The sequence below is a fragment of the Coregonus clupeaformis genome, chromosome 17, assembly GCF_020615455.1.
Source record: "Coregonus clupeaformis isolate EN_2021a chromosome 17, ASM2061545v1, whole genome shotgun sequence".
Taxonomy (NCBI): domain Eukaryota; kingdom Metazoa; phylum Chordata; class Actinopteri; order Salmoniformes; family Salmonidae; genus Coregonus; species Coregonus clupeaformis.
Window position 1 is genome coordinate 2040719 of NC_059208.1, and position 25038 is coordinate 2065756.

The following is a 25038-nucleotide window of genomic DNA, read 5'->3' on the forward strand; positions in this document are numbered from 1 at the left end:
AATGTGTTGTTTTACAGGGTCAGCCATAGTAGTACAGCGCCCCTGGAGCAAATTAGGGTTAAGTGCCTTGCTCAAGGGCACATCGATAGATTTATCACCTTGTTGGCTCGGGTATTTTCGAACCATTGACCTTTCCGTTACTGGCCCAACGCTATAACCGCTAGGCTACCTGCCGCCCAGATGAAGACTTGTGGGGGGAAACTGATCGTAGATCTGTGCTCTGGGCAACGTCTACCTGCAGAATTCTACATTAGAGTACATTTGAGTAGCTTCCTTTCCTGCTGTATGTATATCCTGTGTCCTAGTTACTGTTCTTAAAACACTACTACCCCTTCTACCTAGACCTGCCAATAGACATCCGCCATATTGCTTTTACTTGTCCGATGCTTTTCAGATCAGTGGACTGAAGCAGATAAGACTGAGGAAAGGAAGCTGCTGATAAGTATTGAAGCACACTCATTGTCTGTCTCTGCTTCATTCTACAGCCTCTTTTTGCTGACAGCTAATTTACTAAAGGCATAGCAGTTGTGCATAACATGTTCTCTGACGTTGTTTTTTTAACTTCAGGAGTTCATCTGTATCACTCAGACAAAGTCTCTATGGCATGTCTAGTCAGTGGCCTGTCCATGTAGTGTGGGGCTAGGATGACACACAGTAAGGATTAGACATGTCATAAAAGAGATTAGGATGTATGGAGTTCCAATGGAGTTCCAACTGTTCCAATCGTTTCCATTCACTGACAGTTCCATTTAGCTCCCAGTGCAGATGTACTTCCTGAATGGTCTGGACATCTATAGCTGGCTAATCCTTCTTCATGCCACTCTGGGGTGGGGTGGTGGGGGGAAGTAATGTCATAGTTCAAGGGTCAGAGGTTATTTGAGGTTAAAGGCTGCCAGTAGGGGGCGCTCCTCCCTCTTCTGCCAGGGGCTCTTCTTCTCCTCCTCTCCGTGGTCATCAGGGGCAACAGCCAGTAGGGCTGTCTGGTCATGCTCAGTCCTGAAGACCACGCCTTCTGGCTCTGGGAGGGGGGGTGGGGAGGAGGAGGAGGGGGAGGAGAGGGGTGAAGGAGCCTCTTCCTGTATCATCCCCTCTCCTCTGTGTTCCTCCTCTTCTTCTTCTTGATGTCCCTGTGTGTTCTGCAACACTGGACCCAAAGGGCTGTCCTGGGGGCTACACTCAGGAGTCTCCCCCTCCTCCTCGCTGTCCGGCCCGTCCAGGTCATCCACATATACCAGCTGGGTGTAGGCCATGGCAGGAGGGCCGCTCTTTGTCCTCCCCCTCTCTCTGTCCTTCTCTCTTTCCCTCTCTCCTACCTCCCTCCCCCTCCGCCCCGCTCTGGGCTCGTTCAGGTCCACACCGGAGTCCAGACTTGCGTCGTTTCCGTTGACATGTCTACCACCACTGTTGTTACCATGGCTACCTCCTCCCCCTGGATTCCCCTTGGCTTGTCCAGCCCGCTGCAAGTCTATGTAAGAGTGTCTGATGGCGTTAGACCGACCGTCCAATGAGACGAACCAGGCGCGTGGGTGTGTGAGGGGCTTCCCTCCCCTCAGTTCCATCAGTTTCTTCTCGGCCAATAGCGTGTCCTCGCCGTTCATTTGCATAATCCCTGCCTCCCCAAGTGCTGTCGGGATAGACAGGGACTCTGATAGGCTGCTCCACTCCCCTTGCCCCTCTCTTAGTCCCTGGTTGGCTGAGGCGGTGGCATAGTCGGTGTGTGTTTGCCCCAGAGGCTGCTGGGAGTGTGAGGCGTTGAGCTCAGCCTGGATGGTCTCCAGGTCACTCTGCTGGTCAGTCTGTAAGAACAGGGCCTGGCCACACAGCGGGTGTTCCCCCGGCAGGCGCATGTAGTGGGCTGGGATCACCAGGGTGGGCCGGATCCTCCTGGGGTAACCGTCTCCTCCACTCAGCAGGTCCACAGAGCCACAGCACAGCAGCTGGCCCGGCCTGGGGAGGGAGAGGGGCAGGGAGCCCAGGTGGTCCACAGATCGGGACAGGAAGTAGTCTGGGGGTCTGCGCTCACACCCCTCCCCTCTGATAGGGGAGACAGGTGGAGAGCAGGGGGAGGTAGCCTCACACACACTAGTCGCTCCCTCCCCCACACCACTCAATTGAGCTGCCGACGCCTGCACCTGATTTGAGGATGAAAGTCTATCTGGGAGCTGATTGGTAGATGAGCAGATGGAGGTGTATGATTGGCGGTAGCCGGCATCCGTCCCGGTGGAGAGGGCTGACTTTAACGGGAATGTCTCCACAGACTGACGGTAGTCTTTGCTGCGCGGCGTCAGGTTGCCTAGCGATGAGCCATGACGACTTTGGCTGTGGTTGCCTAGCGACATGCGACTGTGGTTGCCATGGGAGACCAGGTCATGGCAATCGTAGGAGGAGGGTTTGAGCATGGGCGTGGTCATGTCGGGTTCTGTTGTCGTAGAGACCAGCTCCAAATGAACCTAAAGATGAGACAAGATTTTAGTGTCAGTTTCCACAGACAGTAGCAAAGCGCCATTTCTAACATGCTCTTCAAAGAAAATACACAGATGACACAGGGGAACAATAACATGAATACACACTAACACAAAAGTGAAAAAACAGAATATTAGCTGTGATTTTAACAATAGAAAGTGCAAAGGCAGTTACAAAGTGCAGTGGAAAAGGGAGAAAGCATGTTTGTACGAAGAGACCAGTGGTCCCTGGCCTGGTTGTTGACTGACCTCGCTGCTGATGAGATTGAGGTGAGACATGGAGGTGGCCTGATCTCTCTTACTGCCCTCCAGACCAGACGACAGATTCAGCTTCCGATGGGACAGACGAGGCTTCACACAACCACGCCTGGAGAGAGAGAGACAGTGAGGGAGAGACAGGGAGAGAGAGAGACGGAGAGAGAGAGAGAGAGAGAGAGAGAGACAGTGAGGGAGACAAGGAGACAGACATGGAGAGAGAGAGCGAGAGAGAGCGAGAGAGACAGTGAGGGAGACAAGGAGACAGACATGGAGAGAGAGAGCGAGAGAGAGAGGGGACGAGACAGAAAGACAGAGAGAGCGAGAGGGAGGGAGGGAGGGAGGGAGGGAGGGAGGGAGGGAGGGAGGGAGGGAGAGAGAGAGAGACAAGGAGACAGACATGGAGAGAGAGAGAGGACGAGACAGAAAGAGAGAGAGGGGCACAGAGAGAGAGAGAGAGAGAGAGAGAGAGAGAGAGAGAGAGAGAGAGAGAGAGAGAGAGTGAGGGAGACAAGGAGACAGACATGGAGAGAGAGAGCGAGAGAGAGAGGGGACGAGACAGAAAGACAGAGAGAGCGAGAGAGAGAGGGGACGAGACAGAAAGACAGAGAGAGCGAGAGAGAGAGGACGAGACAGAAAGACAGAGAGAGAGACAGGGAGAGAGAGACAGGGAGAGAGAGACAGGGAGAAAGAGAGGGAGAGACAAGGAGACAGACATGGAGAGAGAGAGAGGACGAGACAGAAAGACAGAGGGAGAGAGAGAGAGAGAGAGAGAGAGAGAGAGAGAGAGAGAGAGAGAGAGAGAGAGAGAGAGAGAGAGAGAGAGAGAGAGAGAGAGAGAGAGAGAGAGAGAGAGAGAGAGAGAGAGAGAGGGGGATAAAGTTCAGTTAAGAGAAGACAGTCCTGTTGAAACTCAAGACTCCTTCACTTATGAAAGTCAGCAGGGAAGTCCATTGATCCAGACAGACGGACAGACCTGCAGTAGTACAGCAGTAGACAGAGCAGGCAGAGGAGGATGACAGCCATGCCTCCCAGTATGGCCAATAGGAAGACTGTGTGGTACGTACTGATGTCCTTTGTCACCACCGGACCTGCAGAAACACACACACACAAGTTTTACCTGTTTTAAATGTGTATGTTGATACCTGTGTCTCGTGGGGACATGGTGTGTGTTGGTACCTGTGTCTAGTGGGGACATGGTGTGTGTTGGTACCTGTGTGTAGTGGGGACATGATGTGTGTTGGTACCTGTGTCTAGTGGGGACATGGTGTGTGTTGGTACCTGTGTCTAGTGGGGACATGGTGTGTGTGGGTACCTGTGTCTAGTGGGGACATGGTGTGTGTTGGTACCTATGTCTAGTGGGGACATGGTGTGTGTTGGTACCTATGTCTAGTGGGGACATGGTGTGTGTTGGTACCTGTGTCTAGTGGGGACATGGTGTGTGTTGGTACCTGTGTCTAGTGGGGACATGGTGTGTGTTGGTACCTGTGTCTAGTGGGGACATGGTAGCCACCCAGTATCCAAGCTGAGGAGCGATGTAGGTTAGGCTGAGCTGGTCTCCCTCCCTCTGGACATAGCCCAGACTGCTCTTCAACCAGGCCCCTACACACACACACACACACACACACACACACAGAGTTAGAGATATACTCTTCAACCATAGTAAATCAGTGTAAAGCATTTGGCCTCGTCACTGTGCTGCTGCGGTTCTCCAGTCAACCACAGGGAGGCAGCATACTCACAGTGACACAGTCATAACTCATACTGGCCATGAGCCATAGGAGTTAGAATCATCATAACACAGCCAGACACAGTCATTGTGTAAGATGAGGTAACACGACCTGGACACTGATCGAATGTCAGTTTTTCATTTAGTCCCCATTGGTTATGATAAGGATTTGTGGTATGTAGGCTGATCCTAGACCTGTGTATGAGAGGGGCTATGACAGTGCAGCAGTAGGCTCTGCAGAGGATTCTCTGTCTATTATAGATGCTCTGATGTAATTCAATTAGAAGGGAAGAACTAATGTACAGGGAGGGGGAGAGAGAAACAAGAGATGGAGAGAAATGCCTGTGACTCAGCATCTTTGTGATTCGGGTCGCCTCCATCCCTAACACACACACACACACACACACACACACACACACACACTGTTCTCATAAATCCCCATGGACCAAGTACAGCTAAGCACTGAAACAGCCCAACCCAACCCAGCCTGACACAGCACAGCCATGTCCTCCTGAGGTGTCAACTCTCACAGGATGACCTTTTACATTAGTGACATTGAAACCCACTGTTCCGACGATGCCTTACAGCCAGAGGGTATTGTATCCTCTGGCTGTAAGGCATAGCACACACACATATACACACGCACACATATACACACACACACACACGCAAGCATGCACACGCAGACAATATAGCCTGCAGTGCTCCAGATGCCTTTCCCTGTCACAGAGTCAACACCGGTCACCTTTACATTAGCTACTAGTCCTTTGTGTGTGTTTGTAAGAACGTCATCATGAACTCTGTTCAGATGTGAACTGGCTGGTATTTACACCATTAACTCCTCTCTGTAATATATGGAGTGTGGATGAAAAACACTGGACTGGAGCCTCTAATGCTTTAGGATCTGTAACAACAAACACACAGACAGAGAGACAGACTCCAGAGGCAAAAGATTGTTGTGGCCTTACTTTCGGAACAAACAGAACTAGTAAGTAAACACACACACACACACACACACACACACACACACACACACACACACACTAGGAGGTAAACATGCTCCTTTCTTACAGTATATGACATCATTCAGCTCAGTGCTCCAAAACATCACAGAATAAAATAAATGCTGTCAGTTAAACTAGCAGAACAGATTTGAGAGAGTGTGTGTCTGTGTGTTAAAGCTTGTGTGTGTACCTGTGAGAGTGTGTGTGTTATCCCCTCTCTACATGCAGCCTGTCCATGTGCAGGCCAAGTCAACAACAACAAACTCCCTCCTAACATTGGCTTCTTTGTGTGGAGAAAGAATGATCAGGCAGAAATATTTCTGGAGAAATCTCAAACTCTCTCTCTCACACACTAACTGGTCACTGGAGAAACTCAATTAAAGCCCCTGGCCTGTTAGGTTTTTATTTGGGGGTTGCTAGGGAAACAGTGGACTAAAACACAGAGGACCAGAGGTGGCTGTTGCTGGGAAATATTAACCCCATACAGCGTGTGTGTGTGTGTGTGTGTGTGTGTGTGTGTGTGTGTGTTTGTGTGTATTGACACAAGACTACAATACCCTCTGGCTGTAAGACAACGTGGGAACAGTGGGTTTCAATGTCAATGTGACTCATGTAAAAGGTGAGAGTGAGAGTTGACTCCTCAGGAGGACATGTCTGTGCTGGACTGGGCTATGTACAGTACTGTGTGTGATTGTTTACACCTTATGTGTATATCTGTGTGTGTGTCTGTGTGTGCTCCTATAGCCCCAGTCCTAATCAACTCATTGGGCTAGTGAATGGTCTCCTTCAGCAACAGTAAGTCACGTTGTGTTGGTCACATTGACTGGACCTTCATAGCACAGGACGTACTTGGTAGTGTGCCACAGGGTGACTGGTTCAAGCCCTACTCTGGCTATCCTCCTAAATCCCTACACTGCAATACTGGCTGAGCCATAGATCTAAGGCTGACTACAACTGTACTGATCTGTAGCCAGAGAGGGAGGGAGGGAGGGAGGGAGTGATTTTCCAAACAGGTTAGGCTACATTTTCTAGCCAATCTTGTGATGTGGATGTAATCAGGAACAGAAAGTATTGTGTTTTGATTTGCATTTTAATACGGTGCGTTATGTCCAATAATATGGTAGATAATCTTTTATAAAGTTCTCAATTATTCCATTCATAACTCTGCCACACTGTAATCTCCCGTCTCACTGTACAGTGTGTGTGTGTGTGTGTGTGTGTGTGTGTGTGTGTGTGTGTGTGTGTGTGTGTTGCATTCTGGTGCCTTTTCTTTTCCCAGTTCCTTTAAAAAAGATAAGAATGTAGTGATGCATTTCCCAGCTTGACTCTGACATACATTCCATAAACTTTCTGGATACATACACACACACACACACACACACACACACACACACACACCTTATCCCACTGATTAGAAGTTCAGAGAGGAGGAACTCCGGACCCAAACACAGAAAATCTGCTCCCTGCTCAGAACGGGAAAAACAGAAAAGCTGTGTGTGTGAGAGAGTGTGTGTGTGTACTCACCCAGACTGGGGTCGAACCTCCAGGCTGGGATGTGTTGGTTCTCCTTCAGGCCGCTATTGGCCGGTAGAGGGACGGAGATGCTGATTGGTCCGTTCACCTGGAGCTCCACCCCCTTGCTGGCCAATAGGTGGACAGAAATGGCCGCCACTGGAGTCAGCTCAAACCTACGCTCACTTCCTGTTAGAGGAGAAGAGGAGAGCCAAAAGAGAGGAGTAGTGAGGGAGGGAGGAGAGCAGATGAGAGTAGTGAGGGTCGGAGAGAGGGAGGAGAGGTGTAGTGAGAGGAAGGAGAGGAGAGGTGTAGTGAGAGGAAGGAGAGGAGAGGTGTAGTGAGAGGAAGGAGAGGAGGTGTAGTGAGAGGAAGAGAGAGGGAGGAGAGGAGCAGTGAGGGAGTGAGAGGGAGGGAGGAGAAGTTGTAGTGAGAGGATCAGTGGGAGGGAGGAGAGGAGAGGAGTAGTGAGAGGGAGAGAGAGGGAGAAGAGCAGAGGAAGAGAAGGGAGAGAGAAAAGGTAAGAGGAGAGGAAACAGAAAGAGAGGGGGAGAGGGGTATAAAGAGGATGAGTGACAGGAGATTGTAAGTGGTGGGGTTGGGTGACCTTATGTTATTATACTTTTTATTATTATTATTTTATTTCCTACTAGCACTGACAACTACTTTGAGGAAAAATGTACTTTCTATGACTGAGATACAGTGGGGAAAAAAGGTATTTAGTCAGCCACCAATTGTGCAAGTTCTCCCACTTAAAAAGATGAGAGAGGCCTGTAATTTTCATCATAGGTACACGTCAACTATGACAGACAAATTGAGAATTTTTTTCTCCAGAGAATCACATTGTAGGATTTTTAATGAATTTATTTGCAAATTATGGTGGAAAATAAGTATTTGGTCACCTACAAACAAGCAAGATTTCTGGCTCTCACAGACCTGTAACTTCTTCTTTAAGAGGCTCCTCTGTCCTCCACTCGTTACCTGTATTAATGGCACCTGTTTGAACTTGTTATCAGTATAAAAGACACCTGTCCACAACCTCAAACAGTCACACTCCAAACTCCACTATGGCCAAGACCAAAGAGCTGTCAAAGGACACCAGAAACAAAATTGTAGACCTGCACCAGGCTGGGAAGACTGAATCTGCAATAGGTAAGCAGCTTGGTTTGAAGAAATCAACTGTGGGAGCAATTATTAGGAAATGGAAGACATACAAGACCACTGATAATCTCCCTCGATCTGGGGCTCCACGCAAGATCTCACCCCGTGGGGTCAAAATGATCACAAGAACGGTGAGCAAAACCCCAGAACCACACGGGGGGACCTAGTGAATGACCTGCAGAGAGCTGGGACCAAAGTAACAAAGCCTACCATCAGTAACACACTACGCCGCCAGGGACTCAAATCCTGCAGTGCAAGACGTGTCCCCCTGCTTAAGCCAGTACATGTCCAGGCCCGTCTGAACTTTGCTAGAGTGCATTTGGATGATCCAGAAGATGATTGGGAGAATGTCATATGGTCAGATGAATCCAAAATAGAACTTTTTGGTAATAACTCAACTCGTCGTGTTTGGAGGACAAAGAATGCCGAGTTGCATCCAAAGAACACCATACCTACTGTGAAGCATGGGGGTGGAAACATCATGCTTTGGGGCTGTTTTTCTGCAAAGGGACCAGGACGACTGATCCGTGTAAAGGAAAGAATGAATGGGGCCATGTATCATGAGATTTTGAGTGAAAACCTCCTTCCATCAGCAAGGGCATTGAAGATGAAACGTGGCTGGGTCTTTCAGCATGACAATGATCCCAAACACACCGCCCGGGCAACGAAGGAGTGGCTTCGTAAGAAGCATTTCAAGGTCCTGGAGTGGCCTAGCCAGTCTCCAGATCTCAACCCCATAGAAAATCTTTGGAGGGAGTTGAAAGTCCGTGTTGCCCAGCGACAGCCCCAAAACATCACTGCTCTAGAGGAGATCTGCATGGAGGAATGGGCCAAAATACCAGCAACAGTGTGTGAAAACCTTGTGAAGACTGACAGAAAACGTTTGACCTGTGTCATTGCCAACAAAGGGTATATAACAAAGTATTGAGAAACTTTTGTTATTGACCAAATACTTATTTTCCACCATCATTTGCAAATAAATTAATTAAAAATCCTACAATGTGATTTTCTGGATTTGTTTTTCTCATTTTGTCTGTCATAGTTGACGTGTACCTATGATGAAAATTACAGGCCTCTCTCATCTTTTTAAGTGGGAGAACTTGCACAATTGGTGGCTGACTAATTACTTTTTTCCCCCACTGTATGTGGTTGTCCCACCCAGCTATCTTAAGATGAATGCACTAAGTTACTCAGGATAAGAGTGTCTGCTAAATGATAAAAATTGAAAATGGACACATACACACACAGGTTGTTTGAGAGCACAGAGAGGTTATATTGTGTTAAAGGGGACTCTTCTGGGTAGTGTATCTTTGATGGAGCCTCTTACAGAGAGCTGTACCTCACCCCACCCACCCCTCAACCCCTACCTTCACCCCACCCACCCTTCATCCCTTCACCCCACCCACCCCTCATCCCTTCACCCCACCCACCCCTCATCCCTTCACCCCACCCACCCCTCATCCCCTCACCCCACCCACCCCTCATCCCCTACCTTCACCCCACCCACCCCTCATCCCTTCACCCCACCCACCCCTCAACCCCTACCTTCACCCCACCCACCCTCATCCCTTCACCCCACCCACCCCTCAACCCCTACCTTCACCCCACCCACCCCTCATCCCTTCACCCCACCCACCCTCAACCCCTACCTTCACCCCACCCACCCCTCATCCCCTCCTCCCTTCACCCCTCATCCCCCTCCTCCATATGTCAAATACTTTCAAATAATTGATTTAGTTTATCCGATACAACGGCACCAATGGAATAGTACCAACAGTGTATTTCACCTAAGTCTGGTCCCAGTCTGTCCCAGTGGTGGTACCTGTTCCGTTGCCCCCCAGGCCCTGCAGGTAGGGGAAGTGCTGGATGTGGCTGGGGTTGTTGGCCACAGTGAGCAGGGCAGTGAGGTTGCTGTAGGACGAGTTGGGAGGGAGGCTCAGGGCTCGACGCTGGAACTGAACCCAGGACTGACCCCTCAATCCTGGGGAGGAAAGGGGGGAGGGGGTCAGGAACCACTCACACACTTAGATCCACTGTTCCTTAGTGATCATCTCCCCTGTAACCCTTTTTAATGCTGCTTATCAAATTAATGTCTGGAAGATTTGTGATGAACGCTGGCCTTCTCTCCGCTCACTCTCTTTTCCTCTCATCACTCTGTTATTACTCCTCTATATCAATCTCACCTTTCTAATTCTCTCTCTCTCTCCCTCTCTCTCTGTGTGTGTGTGAGACGTGAAGTGTGTCGAAAGATGTATATAGTGTGTTTACACATTTTACAATACTTGTGAACAATGTTCCCTCAAAAGGCTACTGTGGCTATTTGATCATAATGTAGGCCTACCAGAGTGGCCTACCATCAAAAACAATGGAGAAAATGCATCCCATAACATTTTAACATGGAAATAGCTGTTCTATCGTTCAGCCTACAGTAGCAACCAATGTGTGGTGTTCAATGTAGGCCTACATTTCATGAGACTTTTGAAAAAAACATGCAGGGCTTGACATTAACCTGTTTATCCACTTGTCCTTCAGACAAGGAGGTGACTGAAAATGTTTTTGTGTTGTTTGATGCAAGAAACCACTTTACAAAATAAAATACATTATTATTCCCATAGCATTATTACAGAGAATCAGACACTTATTTTTTAAAATATATTTATATATTAGTAGTCATTTAGCAGACACTCTTATCCAGAGCGACTTACAGTTAGTGAGTGCATACATTTTTTATACTGATGCTACCCTCTGCCTATTGGCTACTTAGCTTATTCAAGCCCGTCTCAAAATACAACACTGCCCCTTTAAGACAAAAAAAAAGCTCTTCACCTGACTCGCTTTTCAAAGAGGTCTAGGATTGTACATGTTTTGTGCTCTTGTAGGAAGCAATCACTCTCCTATTGCTGACTACAAATGATCTATAACTGGGCTAATAACTCACTAACTAAAATCAAATACAATTGTATTGGTCACATAAACATACTTAGCAGATGTTATTGCGGGTGTAGCGAAATGCTTGTGTTCCTAGCTCCAACAGTGCAGTAGTATCTAACAATTCACAATACACACAAATCTCAAAGTAAAATAATGGAACTAGCAAAGGATATGAAAAAATATTTAAAAAAAGCTCTATCGCCTTGATCTCCTGAGTGGCGCAGTGGTCTAAGGCACTGCATCGCAGTGCTAACTGTGCCACTAGAGATCCTGGTTCGAATCCAGGCTCTGTCGCAGCCGGCCGCGACCGGGAGACTCATGGGCGGCGCACAATTGGCCCAGCGTCGTCCAGGGTAGGGGAGGAAATTGCCGGCAGGGATGTAGCTCAGTTGATAGAGCATGGCGTTTGCAACGCCAGGGTTGTGGGTTCGATTCCCACGGGGGGCCAGTATAAAAAAAAAAATTTAATCACTAACTGTAAGTCGCTCTGGATAAGAGCGTCTGCTAAATGACTAAAATGTAAATGTAATCTCAAAACAAGCGCATTTACTCACAACCGTTCATGCTGTAAACACAGTCCAGTTCAAAGTAAACGGCACAGATTCATATATGGCAATGGTCTATTTGCATATAGGCCTACTGCAGCTCTGATTGGTTATGCCGCACCGGTCTGTGTAGAGTACGGGCTGAGTCGTGCGTGTCAATGCAATAGAATCCTACTCCGATGCGTTCTGCCTACAACAAAATATCTTGCATAGTTTGTTTTGTTTCGGTATGTTGCATTGAAAGTGGCTAACATTGCGTTGATTCGATAAAAATTGCCACAGTAAAGGGAAACGTTGATAGTGTTAACAAGGAAACACTACCCACCAACCTTTCTGAGTCAAGATCACTTTCTGAGTCAAAATGCAAGCCGAGATCTACCGCAAAAATTAAAAAAATTCAATAAACGTAAGCCTATGAAACATTAACCAATTAAAAACAGTACTGTTGCAATGAGGTTGGTGCAGTAAGCTATAGGCCCAATACATTATCACTGCATATTGGCTTTGCTTGAATTGCCCTGCCAATGCATTGTTGTTCGGGCCATTTAAGAAATATATAAATTATATTAAAACATTTGAGGTAGGCTATATGATCACACCGGTAATAGATCCGTTGTTGTATTACTTTTGAGGCACAGCTGAGTGAGCGTACATTTAAATAATTTGCTTTTTATTTTACTGGGCTGATGGTACCTGCATCTGATGGTCAGTCTCAGCGGAGGGAGAGAGCAGCAGACTGAGGGTCCGCCTCTCAACATCCCTCCGCTCTCCCTTTCCTCCACTGACACTGACCAAAAAGGGACACCTTCTTTCAGCTGTTGGCGAAACTCGAGTCACATCGCATTATTTCACAAATTGCACAAATTCATGTTGTTCCTCCTATGACCAGAGAAAGTAAAATATTCCTCTATATTAAAAAAAGACCCAAGCCGCTATTAATAATAACGCAAGCCTATCGACACACTGTCCTACTCATTCATTACTGCTGCAGTGCTCATTGTAGAGCTGAGTGGAAATAGGAAGAACGCGCATTTTATGGCTTATAAAACTGTTGAATACAAAGTGTTGACAGTGCTGAGTAAGAACTTAAACATGAACTCACTCACTCATATTCGTTGACAGTCTCTCTCTAGTCATGGTTTTAAATGTTTTGAAATCTCACAGTATCAACTTTGCTGTAGCTTTCTTTTATATCTGCTACGTTACTGCAGACAAGGTAATCTAAGCCATCCGATTGGCCAGCGGTAGGCCTATAGTGCACTTGATTTGCTCTCCGGGCCCGCCGGGAAGGAAGAGTTTGTACCTTCAGACACATGAAATGGTTCAAAATGGCAACAGTTTGCCTACACGGTGCGCAGGGCAGCTGAATCGGGTGCACCGACCTCCAACAGCCCGAGACTAATAAAAAAAAAGATTAAAAAAAGGGTTTTTACAGAAATGTTTGGAGATTGACTAGGGATGAAGTTCAATCTCGTGCTTCCCTCCTTGGGCTGATATTTCTTGAAGTCCTCACGAGAATAGTAAACAAACCAAAAATTCTGAGACGTGAGGACATTTTGCCGGTCCTCACTTGTAAAAAGGCTATTTTAGGCTTAGGAATTAGATTTAGGGATAGGGTTAGAATTAAGGGTTAGGTTTAGGGTTAGGATTAGGTTTAGGGGTTAGGTTTAGGGGTTAGAGAAAATAGGATTTTGAATGGGAATCAATTGTGTGTCTCCACAAGGTTAGTTAAACAAGACTGTGTGTTTGTGCAAAAGAGAAGTGTGTATAGTGGGGCTTAGCGGTGATGTCATAGTGTTTCCACTGTGGTGAGTGTGCATTCCTGGGCCATGAAACACCGCTGCAGCCGTCTGTGTTTTCTCTAGCTCTGTGTAGCCTCTGCCTTCAGTAAACCTGATCTGGTATTGATCTGAAAGCCCAGTGTTGGAATTGGTCTGGTATTGATCTGAACGTCCAGTGTTGGAATTGGTCTGGTATAGATCTGAACGTCCAGTGTTGGAGGAGGTCACGTATTGATCTGAACGTCCAGTGTTGGAGGTGGTCTGGGATATAATCACATCAACAGGACTGGAGTAACAAAATGGAGAGGAGTTATAGGTAACAGCCTGGGGGGGGTCTCCTGTGCCAATCCAAAAAGCCCCTCTCCTCCTCCCCTTTCCTCTTCTTCTCCTCCTGAGAGTTCCTTCTCTTTTCTTCCCTCTACAATGGATATTCCTCCCTCAGCCTGGACATTGCACCCTTCCCCCTATCCCCTATCCCCTCTTCCCGCCTTCTCCTTTCCTTCTCTCTCCTCTGCCCTCATTCCCCCCTCCCCTCAGTCCTCCCCCCACTCATTCTCTCTCCTCCTGCCACATGACAAGGTTTATCGCTCCAGTGGGATTCCAGGTTCAAAATACCATGATACAACACACTGTGTGTGTGGAGGGGGTACACTGTATTCACCAGACCGTAGCATAATTATCCTGCCCTCCTGGAGGACGGACACACACACACACACAGCTCAGTCAGCAATGTTTAAAGGAGTATCAGCAGCAGAACCTCACTCAGAGAGGATGGGAGAGCAACAGAAGGGCAGATGGGATGGGACACTCTAAATGAGTATGGTTATTGAAGAGGGACACAGACACACAAAGAAAGCAAAACAAGCACATTGATCAGGCACACAAAGATACATTTTATCAGATCACATGTAATTTAATTGAACTGTATCTAATGTAATTGTAAAAGGAACAGAGGACACGTGCTGCCTGTGTGTGTGTGTGTTGCTTTCATTAGAGAGATGGTTTAAAGGGGTGGACATCTTTCATTATTAATGTGTGTGAGGTCACTGGGACAAGGACCGTGTCTAAGTACTCTCTCTCTCTCTCACTCACACTGACCTTGGGATCCAGAGTTAATCTGTATAAGGTCTTCATACACCATCAGAGTGGCAGCTCTCTCTGGTAGCAGCTCCAGACTGAGAGAGGAAAACACTGGAATACACACATTTCTACATTTTAGTCATTTAGCAGACACTCTTATCCAGAGCTACTTACAGTAGTGAGTGCATCCATTTTTGTACTGGTCCCCCGTGGGAATCGAACCCACAACCCTGCCGTTGCAAGCGCCATCCTCTACCAACTGAGCCACACGGGACCCAGTCATTAATTTATTAATTTACATTTGACATTTTAGTCATTTAGCAGACACTCTTATCCAGAGCGACTTACAGTTAGTGAGTGCATACATTATTTTTTATACTGGCCCCCCGTGGGAATCGAACCCACAACCCTGGCGTTGCAAATGCCATGCTCTACCAACTGAGCTACATCCCTGCCGGCCATTCCCTCCCCTACCCTGGACGACGCTGGGCCAATTGTGCGCCACCCCATGGGTCTCCCGGTCGCGGCCGGCTACGACAGAGCCTGGATTCGAACCAGGATCTCTAGTGGCACAGCTAGCACTGCGATGCAGTGCCTTAGACCACACTAAACCACACTGTGGCTCATTTTTCATTCTCACTAATAAAAGGTAATCTATTGAATTTTGGTTTTCCTCTCAACTTTTCTTTATTTTCTAACATTGTGGTTGGTAGGAAAACATATTTGAAGATCTTACTTGACTAGTTTAAATCTCTAGCTTTCCCTTTTATGTTCTCTGTCTCTACTTTTAAACCCTTGGATGCTGTTTTTCATAGCGCCATTCGTTTTATCACAGGAGACAGTTCTATTACTCATCACTGTATTATTTACCAAAAGGTTGTCTGGACCTCTTTAAAGTCATGTAGATCACATCATTCCTCTCTTTTTGTTTACAAAGCCCTGCTCCACAAACCTCCGACTTACCTTAGCTAACATAACTATTAAGATTTAAAATGACAAGTTATCAAATCCGTTCACATGGTTGGTTAACTCTGGAGACTCCTTTGGTGTCTAGAGCGTTAGGTCAATCAGCCTTTAAATTCCTTGCACCTTACGTGGGGAATGATCTACAATACACTTGGAGGAATTGGTGCCTCTAGGGCATTTCAGATGGTTGTTAGGGGACCTTTTATATGAATGTGTAGTTGAATGTGTTTATTGTATTGTGATGTGTATTGTAGTGCTATAAAGGGCTCATCTGGAAAAGAGACGCTGGTCTCAGCATTGACACCCTGTCCCCTGTAGCTCAGTTGGTAGAGCATGGCGCTTGCAACGCCAGGGTTGTGGGTTCGTTTCCCACGGGGGGCCAGTATGAAAATGTATGCACTCACTAACTGTAAGTTGCTCTGGATAAGAGCGTCTGCTAAATGACTAAAATGTAAAATAAAGGCTGAATAAATATCATACAACAGACCAAAGTTCTCTACTCTTTCCTACTTCCGCTGTCTTCCTGTCACCCCTCCTTTCCTTTCCTTTCTCGGTCACTCCTCCTTTCCCCTCTCTGTCACTCCTAGTGCTGATAAGCGTGTGTGTGAACAATTTGAAAGTGGTGTGTGAGGATAATGGGGGTGTTCCATTACAGCTTTATTATAATAAGTATCCCCCTCCTCCATCACACACACACCTCTCCCCATGGCCTCTTGGGAGGGCTGTGTGTGTGTGTGTGTGAGGGGGGGACGGGGACGTGGTCACTTATTATAATAAAGCTGTAATGGAACACCCCCATTATCCTCACACAGCACTTTCAGATTGTTCACACACACACATGCACACTTTGTAGATTTTACTACTTTGACCTACCAGGCAGTCTGGTGGGTCTCCAGGGGGCGGAGTTTGGCACGTAGCCCTGTCTGGTTGCTGTGACGACCAGCAGGGTTCCAAGGCGGTAGGGAAAGCGCAGGTAGGCGTTGCCGTCGGCAGCGGAGGTCTCTGTGGTTACAGGGGGGGTGTGGTTGGCGAAGAGCTCGATGGTGGCTCCGCCCAGGGGCTGGTGGGTGCTGGCATCACTCAGGTGAACCTTCAGAGTCACCTCTACACAGAGAGACAGAGAGAGAGAGAGAGAGTTACACACACTGCTAAGTAAGCGTCAGTGGTGTAAAGTAGTTAAGTAAAAAATACTTGAAAGTATCTGTACTTTAGTATACTATTTATATTTTTGACAACTTATACTTTTACTTCACTAAATTCCCAAATAAAATAAATGTACATTTTGACTGATACCCAAAAGTACTTGTTACATTTTGAATGCTTAGCAGGACTGGAAAATGGTCCAATTCACACACTTATCAAGAGAACATCCCTTGTCATCTCTATGCCTCTAATCTGGCGGACTAATGCTTCATTTGTAAATTATGTCTGAGTGTTGGAGTGTGCCCTTGGCTTTCTGTAAATATTATTATTATTAATTGTGCCGTCTGGTTTGCTTAATAAGGAATTTGAAATGATTTATACTTGTACTACTTAAATATATTTTAGCAATTACATTTACTTTTGATACTTAAGTATATTTAAAACCAAATAATTTTAGACTTTTACTCAAGTAGTATTTTACTGGTTGACTTTCACTTTTACTTGAGTCATTTTCTATGAAGGTATCTTTATTTTTACTCAAGTATGACAATTGGGTACTTTTTCCACCACTGGTAAGCGTGCACCACACAGACTCAGACTTGTCACTAATTGTCTGTAATTAGTTGGCCTTCAATCTCTAATGAGTCCCATTTGATCTGAAAATGAACAAACTTTGCCTAATGAAGCGTATCCATGTCCAGCCCAACAGAAGATGAATCCTAGAACATAGCCTAGGCATATATACAGTAGTCCATACAGGAGTCAGGATAAGCTTTCTGATTCAGTTACATTTGACATCGGCAGTTAACAGCCAATCACAGTGAGTGGCCAAAACCCAATTTCCTGGTTACCAGCCAATAGTGAGGCTCTGTCAAAACAATGGGCCCTTTCGCTGTTTCTTGATGGCTGAGGAAGGAAGTCTCTGAGCACACATCTCCTTTATTACTGTCACACACCTTCCTGGAAACTGCTGAATAACATACTTCCATTAAACCATTAACTCGGTTGGATAGCAGAGCATTGTAAAGCTTGCCACAGATACACACACACACACACACACACAGTGCCAGAGCTAAACTGGGACAGAGCAACAACCCACTCTATCAAGTGGAACACACAGACTGGCCAAGCTTGTCTAGTCTAGACCTTTGTTAGGGTCCTATCAAATCTGTTGAATTTTCTGCCTGATTCCGTTTAGTTTTCCAGATTTCCGTTTTCCCCTGTTTTTTCAGGTTCACTCTCAAAATTGCACTTGATTACAACAACTAAATTGGATGTTCTACGTCCACAACCATGCTAAAACCACATCAGGACACCACTTTTGAGGTCCGGGAAAAATTTGAGAAATGTAGATTTTTGGGTGTAGATAACCTTTAATTCCAGTGAGCACTTAATATTTTCTGGTAGAGTTTGCAAAACAAATACCCACTGGATTGATGCAAATAATCATGATATAATTCTGCCAGGTAAGCATAGGCTACTTTGTAGTTAACATTTACTTGAGAATGTTTTTGGAAAACCTTTCCATCTACCAGAAGACTGTTTTCATTAGCATCATCGCTAACGGCTACACAGAGGTAGCTGCACGCACCACACACACAGACGGGGAATTCTCGTTGCCTCTTCAGAAAGTTGCAGGAAATCCGAATCACTGATGCCTTCTGTTCATGTCTTATGATAAACTTGGCCAAATTAATAATGTTTCAATACATTTAGTTGACTCCCTACGAAGTTCAATACATTTAGTTGATTCCCTACAAAGTTCAATACACTTTGTTGATTCCCTACTGTTCAATACATTTAGTTGATTCCCTACTGTTAAATACATTTAGTTGATTCCCTACTGTTCAATACATTTCTTTATATTGTTGAATTCTGTTTTATTGTCTGGATTCCGTGATTCCATCCGTATCGCAGATTTTATACGGCGCTACTTTATAAAACAAGGATGGAGGATAGAGAGAGTATACTGATAAACAGAAAATAAGAGCCAAATGGGAGACAAGTTTCACAAGAGAACTCCAAGTATTTAGAACACTTTAGTTTCAGTGAGCGTGAGTTGTGTGAGGCTAACATTGGCAAGGTAACACTTACCTTTACCCAGGCCAGAACCCTAACCTTTACCATTGTGGAGAACGGCACTTTGCAGGAGTCATACGGTGTGAGTGAGTGAGACAGAGAGAGAGACAGAGCGAGAACAACCAGGTAAAAAAAGAGAGCTTGTGTTTCAAGCCTAGACCTTTAAAAACAGTCCGATTATGCACACACACACACACACACACACACACACACACACACAAGCCCATTTCAGCTTGTTTCATAAAGGAGCTTGGCTAACACCTTAACGGTGACTTGGTACCAACACTGTAAACAAATGTCTGGTCTGGCAGGTTATGTAAACAACAGTAATGTGTGCTAATATCTAACAAGGCTACTTTAGCCATACTTCATCACTGAAATAAGTAGGAGCTCCGTCTAGTACAGTCACCTACAGCAAGGGGAACAATTAATTTCAGCAACACAAAACACACATCTTCCTCATCTCTCTGCTATTACACCATCTACTTACTCCTCTGTCGTATACATGCCCACATACGCACACCCTCTCACGCACACACCCCCTCTCTCACACACACCCCCTCTCTAATCTACATGTTTCCATATGGCAGACGCTTGTCTCTGTGATAATGGAAGTGGTGTTTGATCATTGTCCCTTAATTAAGGCGTTTGATCATTGTCCCCCCTCCCGAACATACACATACCCGTCCTTTACCCTTACATACACACCCACACTTACCCCGTCCCCCAACCCCAGGACATGCTCTCCCATCTCCCCAGGCTAGATTATTATTAATGTAACAGATACACTGACACACAGAGGATCAGACAAATACAGACTATAGGGTGGAGTCCTATAGGAGCCATGCTCAGTTGGTAGAGCATGGCACTTGCAACGCCAGGGTTGTGGGTTCGATTCCCATGGGGGACCAGTATGGAAAAAATAAATGTATGCACTCACTAACTTTAAGTCGCTCTGGATAAGAGCGTCTACTAAATGACTGAAATGTAAAAAATGAAATGAGCCGGACTACTACAGATTCTCTATCTATATATCACTTTTCTCAAACTAGTTGCAACAACCATTTTAATTTTCACTGTAGTGGGTCTTTTAAGGGTAGTGAAAATATCCACTGTTACCATGGCGTTCCCCCCAACACAGAGGTCAGTGAGAGGGAGGCATTCTAATGGTACATCACTTCCTGTCCCAGTGTTCCGTCCTTCCTTAGGGGTACCAGCTGAGCTCACTCTGAAGAGCTCCCCTGGGAGACTGTGGTGCGCGCACACACTTACACACACACCTCCCCATTCTGATCCAATAAATCGCTGGTGACATCATCCTTAAACAGGCTAAAGCCCTCTGAGAGGTGCATCTCAAAACACACACAAATGTGTGTAAGAAGAGAAATGTGTTTTAGCAGCCCTGTTAAACCAGTTGTTCTCTCAGTAACTGGCTCCCAGTCTCTCTGTGTGTGTGTGTGTGTGTGTGTGTGTGTGTGTGCCATATGGAGGATAAAGGCATCAAAGGGAGTTTTTCCTGACCCGATGCTGAGATCTACCACCAATTAGCCCAAGCAACAGCAGCCAGAGCAGCAGGGCGTGTGTGAGACAGACAGTATGGGTGTGCGAGGAAGAGCCAGTGTGTTCATTATGTTTGTGTGAGTGTGTGGAGGTTATTGATTATCAGACCCTGCTGTGAGGTAGAGGGAGTTGGGCATCATCACTGAGCCATAATAATGGCAGGACAGTAGCCTCCTCTGTCTGTGGCTACTAGCTGCTCTGACGGAGGGCTGCTGTGCTAAAGGTCGACTGGTTGTGCTTATGGTATCCATGGTTACTGGTTATTAATTGTCACTGGTTATTAATTGTCAGATCAGGTCCTAGATACCGTTAACTCCTGGTGTGTGTACCGGTTCAACCCCTGCTGTTGATTTTATAACAGGTTTTTTTTCCCGGCTCAACGCAAACACACAACACAGGTACTAGGATAGGGATAACCCACCACAATATCTTTAACATAACCTATCAAATTCTATCTTTAAAATATCCTGATGAATATTCCAGTATAGTAAATTAGTAGGCAGAGATTAAAGTATAGAGAAAATAATTCCATCAACTCTGCACGAGAGGCTTTCTTTGGCACCATCACAACCTTTCAAACTCCTCCTTGGTACACTAGGAAACTACAGTGTTCTGTGGTCGACGAAAGTAAATGCTTTGAGTCATCTCATTAATACTTGGGGGATTCCCCATCTCTCTCCGTTTCTGCTCTTATTAGGCCTCTTTAACATACACTCTCTCCATTTCCTTCACCTATTTCCTGGTTTTGTGTGTATAAAGACGTGGGGACAGAGCATGATAGACTACATTGTTTTCGACAATACAGCGCCGGAAGAAGATGGCTGCCGTTTTACAGCCCTCTAACCAATTGTACTATTATGTGTGTTTTTCCGCGTTATTTGTAATTTATTTTGTACATAATGTTTCTGCCATCGTCTCTTATAACCAAAGAGAGCTTCTGGATATCAGGACAGCGATTACTCACCTGGTATTGGACGAAGACTTTTTCTTCAACGAGGCGTTCGCGAAGGATATTCTACAGACTCCCGACAAGGCCCAGATCCCTGTCATTCGCGTGAGGAAGAGACGGAGATATCGTGGACGCAGATCCGGGTGCCTTGTAAGGATCCGACGGCGAACGAGTAAACTGCCTCTCCCATCAATCCTATTAGCCAACGTTCAAGCTTTGGAGAATAAAATGGACGATTTAAGATTACGGTTATCCTACCAACGGGACATTAAAAACTGTAATATCTTATGTTTCACGGAGTCGTGGCTGAACGACAACAATGACAACATTCAGCTAGCGGGCTATACGCTACATCGGCAGGACAGAACGGCAGACTCGGGTAAGACGAGGGGCGGCGGTCTGTGTATATTTGTAAACAACAGCTGGTGAACAAAATCAAATACTAAGGAAGTCTCAAGGTTTTGCTCGCCCGAGGTAGAGTATCTTATGATAAGCTGTAGACCACACTATTTACCAAGAGAGTTTTCATCTATATTTTTCATAGCTGTCTATTTACCACCACAAACCAATGCTGGCATTAAGATTGCACTGAATGAGTTGTACAAGGCCATTAATCAACAAGAAAACGCTCATCCAGATGCAGCGCTCCTAGTGGCCGGGGACTTTAATGCAGGGAAACTTAAATCCGTTCTACCTCATTTCTACCAGCATGTTAAATGTGCAACCAGAGGGGAAAAAACTCTAGACCACCTTTACTCCACACACAGAGACGCATACAAAGCTCTCCCTCGCCCTCCATTTGGCAAATCTGACCATAACTCTATCCTCCTGATTCCTGCTTATAAGCAAAAACTGAAGCAGGAAGCACCAGTGATTCGGCTAATAAAAAAGTGGTCAGATGACGCAGATGAAGCTACAGGACTGTTTTGCTAGCACAGACTGGAACATGTTCCGGGATTCTTCAGACAGCATTGAGGAGTACACCACATCAGTCACTGGCTTCATCAATAAGTGCATCGATGATGTCGTCCCCACAGTGACCGTACGTACATACCCCAACCAGAAGCCATGGATTACAGGAAACATCCGCACTGAGCTAAAGGGTAGAGCTGCCGCTTTCAAGGAACGGGACTCTAACCCGGACGCTTATAAGAAATCCCGCTATGACCTCCGACGAACCATCAAACAGGCAAAGAGTCAATACAGGTCTAAGATTGAATCATACTACACTGGCTCTGACGCTCGTCGGATGTGGCAGGGCTTGAAAACTATTACAGACTACAAAGGGAAGCACAGCCGCGAGCTGCCCAGTGACACAAGCCTACCAGACGAGCTAAACCACTTCTATGCTCGCTTCGAGGCAAGCAACACTGAAGCATGCATGAGAGCACCAGCTGTTCCGGACGACTATGTGATCACGCTCTCCGTAGCCGATGTGAGTAAGACTTTTAAGCAGGTCAACATTCACAAGGCCGCAGGGCCAGACGGATTACCAGGACGTGTACTCCGAGCATGTGCTGACCAACTGGCAAGTGTCTTCACTGACATTTTCAACTTGTCCCTGACTGAGTCTGTAATACCAACATGTTTCAAGCAGACCACCATAGTCCCCGTGCCCAAGAACTCTAAGATAACCTGCCTAAATGACTACCGACCCGTAGCACTGACGTCTGTAGCCATGAAGTGCTTTGAAAGACTGGTCATGGCTCACATCAACAGCATAATCCCAGAAACCCTAGACCCACTCCAATTTGCATACCGCCCCAACAGATCCACAGATGATGCAATCTCTATCGCACTCCACACTGCCCTTTCCCACCTGGACAAGAGGAACACCTACGTGAGAATGCTATTCATTGACTACAGCTCAGCATTCAACACCATAGTGCCCTCAAAGCTCATCACTAAGCTAAGGATCCTGGGACTAAACACCTCCCTCTGCAACTGGATCCTGGACTTCCTGACGGGCCGCCCCCAGGTGGTAAGGGTAGGTAACAACACATCTGCCACACTGATCCTCAACACGGGGGCCCCTCAGGGGTGCGTGCTCAGTCCCCTCCTGTACTCTCTGTTCACCCATGACTGCATGGCCAGGCACGACTCCAACACCATCATTAAGTTTGCCGACGACACAACAGTGGTAGGCCTGATCACCGACAACGATGAGACAGCCTATAGGGAGGAGGTCAGAGATCTGGCCGTGTGGTGCCAGGACAACAACCTCTCCCTCAACGTGACCAAGACAAAGGAGATGATTGTGGACTACAGGAAAAAAAAGAGGACTGAGCACGCCCCCATTCTCATCGACGGGGCTGTAGTGGAACAGGTTGAGAGCTTCAAGTTCCTTGGTGTCCACATCACCAACGAACTATCATGGTCCAAACACACCATGACAGTCGTGAAGAGGGCACGACAAAGCCTATTCCCCCCTCAGGAGACTAAAAAGATTTGGCATGGGTCCTCAGATCCTCAAAAAATTCTACAGCTGCACCATCGAGAGCATCCTGACTGGTTGCATCACCGCCTGGTATGGCAACTGCTTGGCCTCTGACCGCAAGGCACTACAGAGGGTAGTGCGTACGGCCCAGTACATCACTGGGGCAAAGCTCCCTGCCATCCAGGACCTCTATACCAGGCGGTGTCAGAGGAAGGCCCTCAAAATTGTCAAAGACTCCAGCCACCCTAGTCATAGACTGTTCTCTCTGCTACCGCACGGCAAGCGGTACCGGAGTGCCAAGTCTAGGTCCAAAAGACTTCTCAACAGCTTCTACCCCCAAGCCATAAGACTCCTGAACAGCTAATCATGGCTACCCGGACTATTTGCACTGCCCCCCCACCCCATCCTTTTTACGCTGCTGCTACTCTGTTAAGTATTTATGCATAGTCACTTTAACTCTACCCACATGTACATATTACCTCAACTACCTCAACTAGCCGGTGCCCCCGCACATTGACTATGCAACGGTACCCCCCTGTGTATATATAGCCTCCCTACTGTCACTTTATTCTATTGTATATATAGCCTCCCTACTGTCACTTTATTTTACTTCTGCTCTTTTTTTTCTCAACACTTTTTTGTTGTTGTTTTATTCTTACTTTTTTGTTTAAAATAAATGCACTGTTGGTTAAGGGCTGTAAGTAAGCATTTCACTGTAATGTCTGCACCTGTTGTATTCGGCGCATGTGACCAATAAAATTTGATTTGATTTGATTGATTGAGAATGAGGGGTGCTTTAGCTCAGCTGGTGTTGCTGTTCTGTCTCTCTGGGGCATGGGGCCAAGATCCCGACCCAATCTGTGCTAGGGTGGATAAACTCACAGACATAGTGGACCAACTGCAGAAAACATACTCAGGTACTGTGTGTATTTATATGAAACCTTCACTTTCAGTGACACAAACAATGCAAACTGACTTGAAGGTATATTTGAAGTGTTTCATTCCAAATCACTATATATCAATTTTTTGTTTGTTTAAAGAACTTCTGAAAGAGATTGGTGTGTTTTCCCCCCCCCATCTAATCATGGCTTGGGGTTGTTAAATGACAGACATGTTTGTTTGAAACTTATCACTAGATGGTTTCATGTCAGAGAAACAAACCATCACATTTTGTTTCAAAACTAGATATATCCACCTCACTCTCAGTGAAAAAAGTTGCACTGCATGGTTTTACACAGTCTAATGTGACAAATCATTAAAATAATTAAGACCTAGTGCAGTCAAAAACTAAAAGTTGGGATAATATTGTGAAATTGTGAAAATTATGATTGTGCCCTTTTAGTGTAAGAACTGTTAGAAAATAACTGTCAGTCTGTTTTTATAAATTGGAAACAATCACAGTAAGATAGAGATAAAAAAACTGCTGCATTGGACCTTTAATTTA

At 46.2% G+C, this 25038-nt stretch overlaps 1 protein-coding gene across 2 annotated transcripts in view; it reads right to left on the reverse strand.

Moving 5' to 3' along the window:
• Positions 1–11: 11 nt before the first annotated feature.
• Positions 12–25038, reverse strand: part of LOC121543234 (protein FAM171A1-like) — a 29490-nt gene continuing 4463 nt past the window's right edge. Inside the window, exons 2-9 of one of the 2 annotated variants that reach the window (XM_041852982.2) lie at positions 16300–16530; positions 14479–14571; positions 9946–10104; positions 6975–7151; positions 4203–4319; positions 3694–3808; positions 2712–2829; positions 12–2450 (exon numbers count right to left, since the gene is read on the reverse strand). In XM_041852982.2, the coding sequence (XP_041708916.2) occupies positions 873–2450; positions 2712–2829; positions 3694–3808; positions 4203–4319; positions 6975–7151; positions 9946–10104; positions 14479–14571; positions 16300–16530 (2588 nt within the window). In that variant the 3' untranslated portion in view covers positions 12–872. The remainder of the gene's footprint in view (positions 2451–2711; positions 2830–3693; positions 3809–4202; positions 4320–6974; positions 7152–9945; positions 10105–14478; positions 14572–16299; positions 16531–25038) is intronic. The other variant, XM_041852983.2, reaches the window with a different exon arrangement.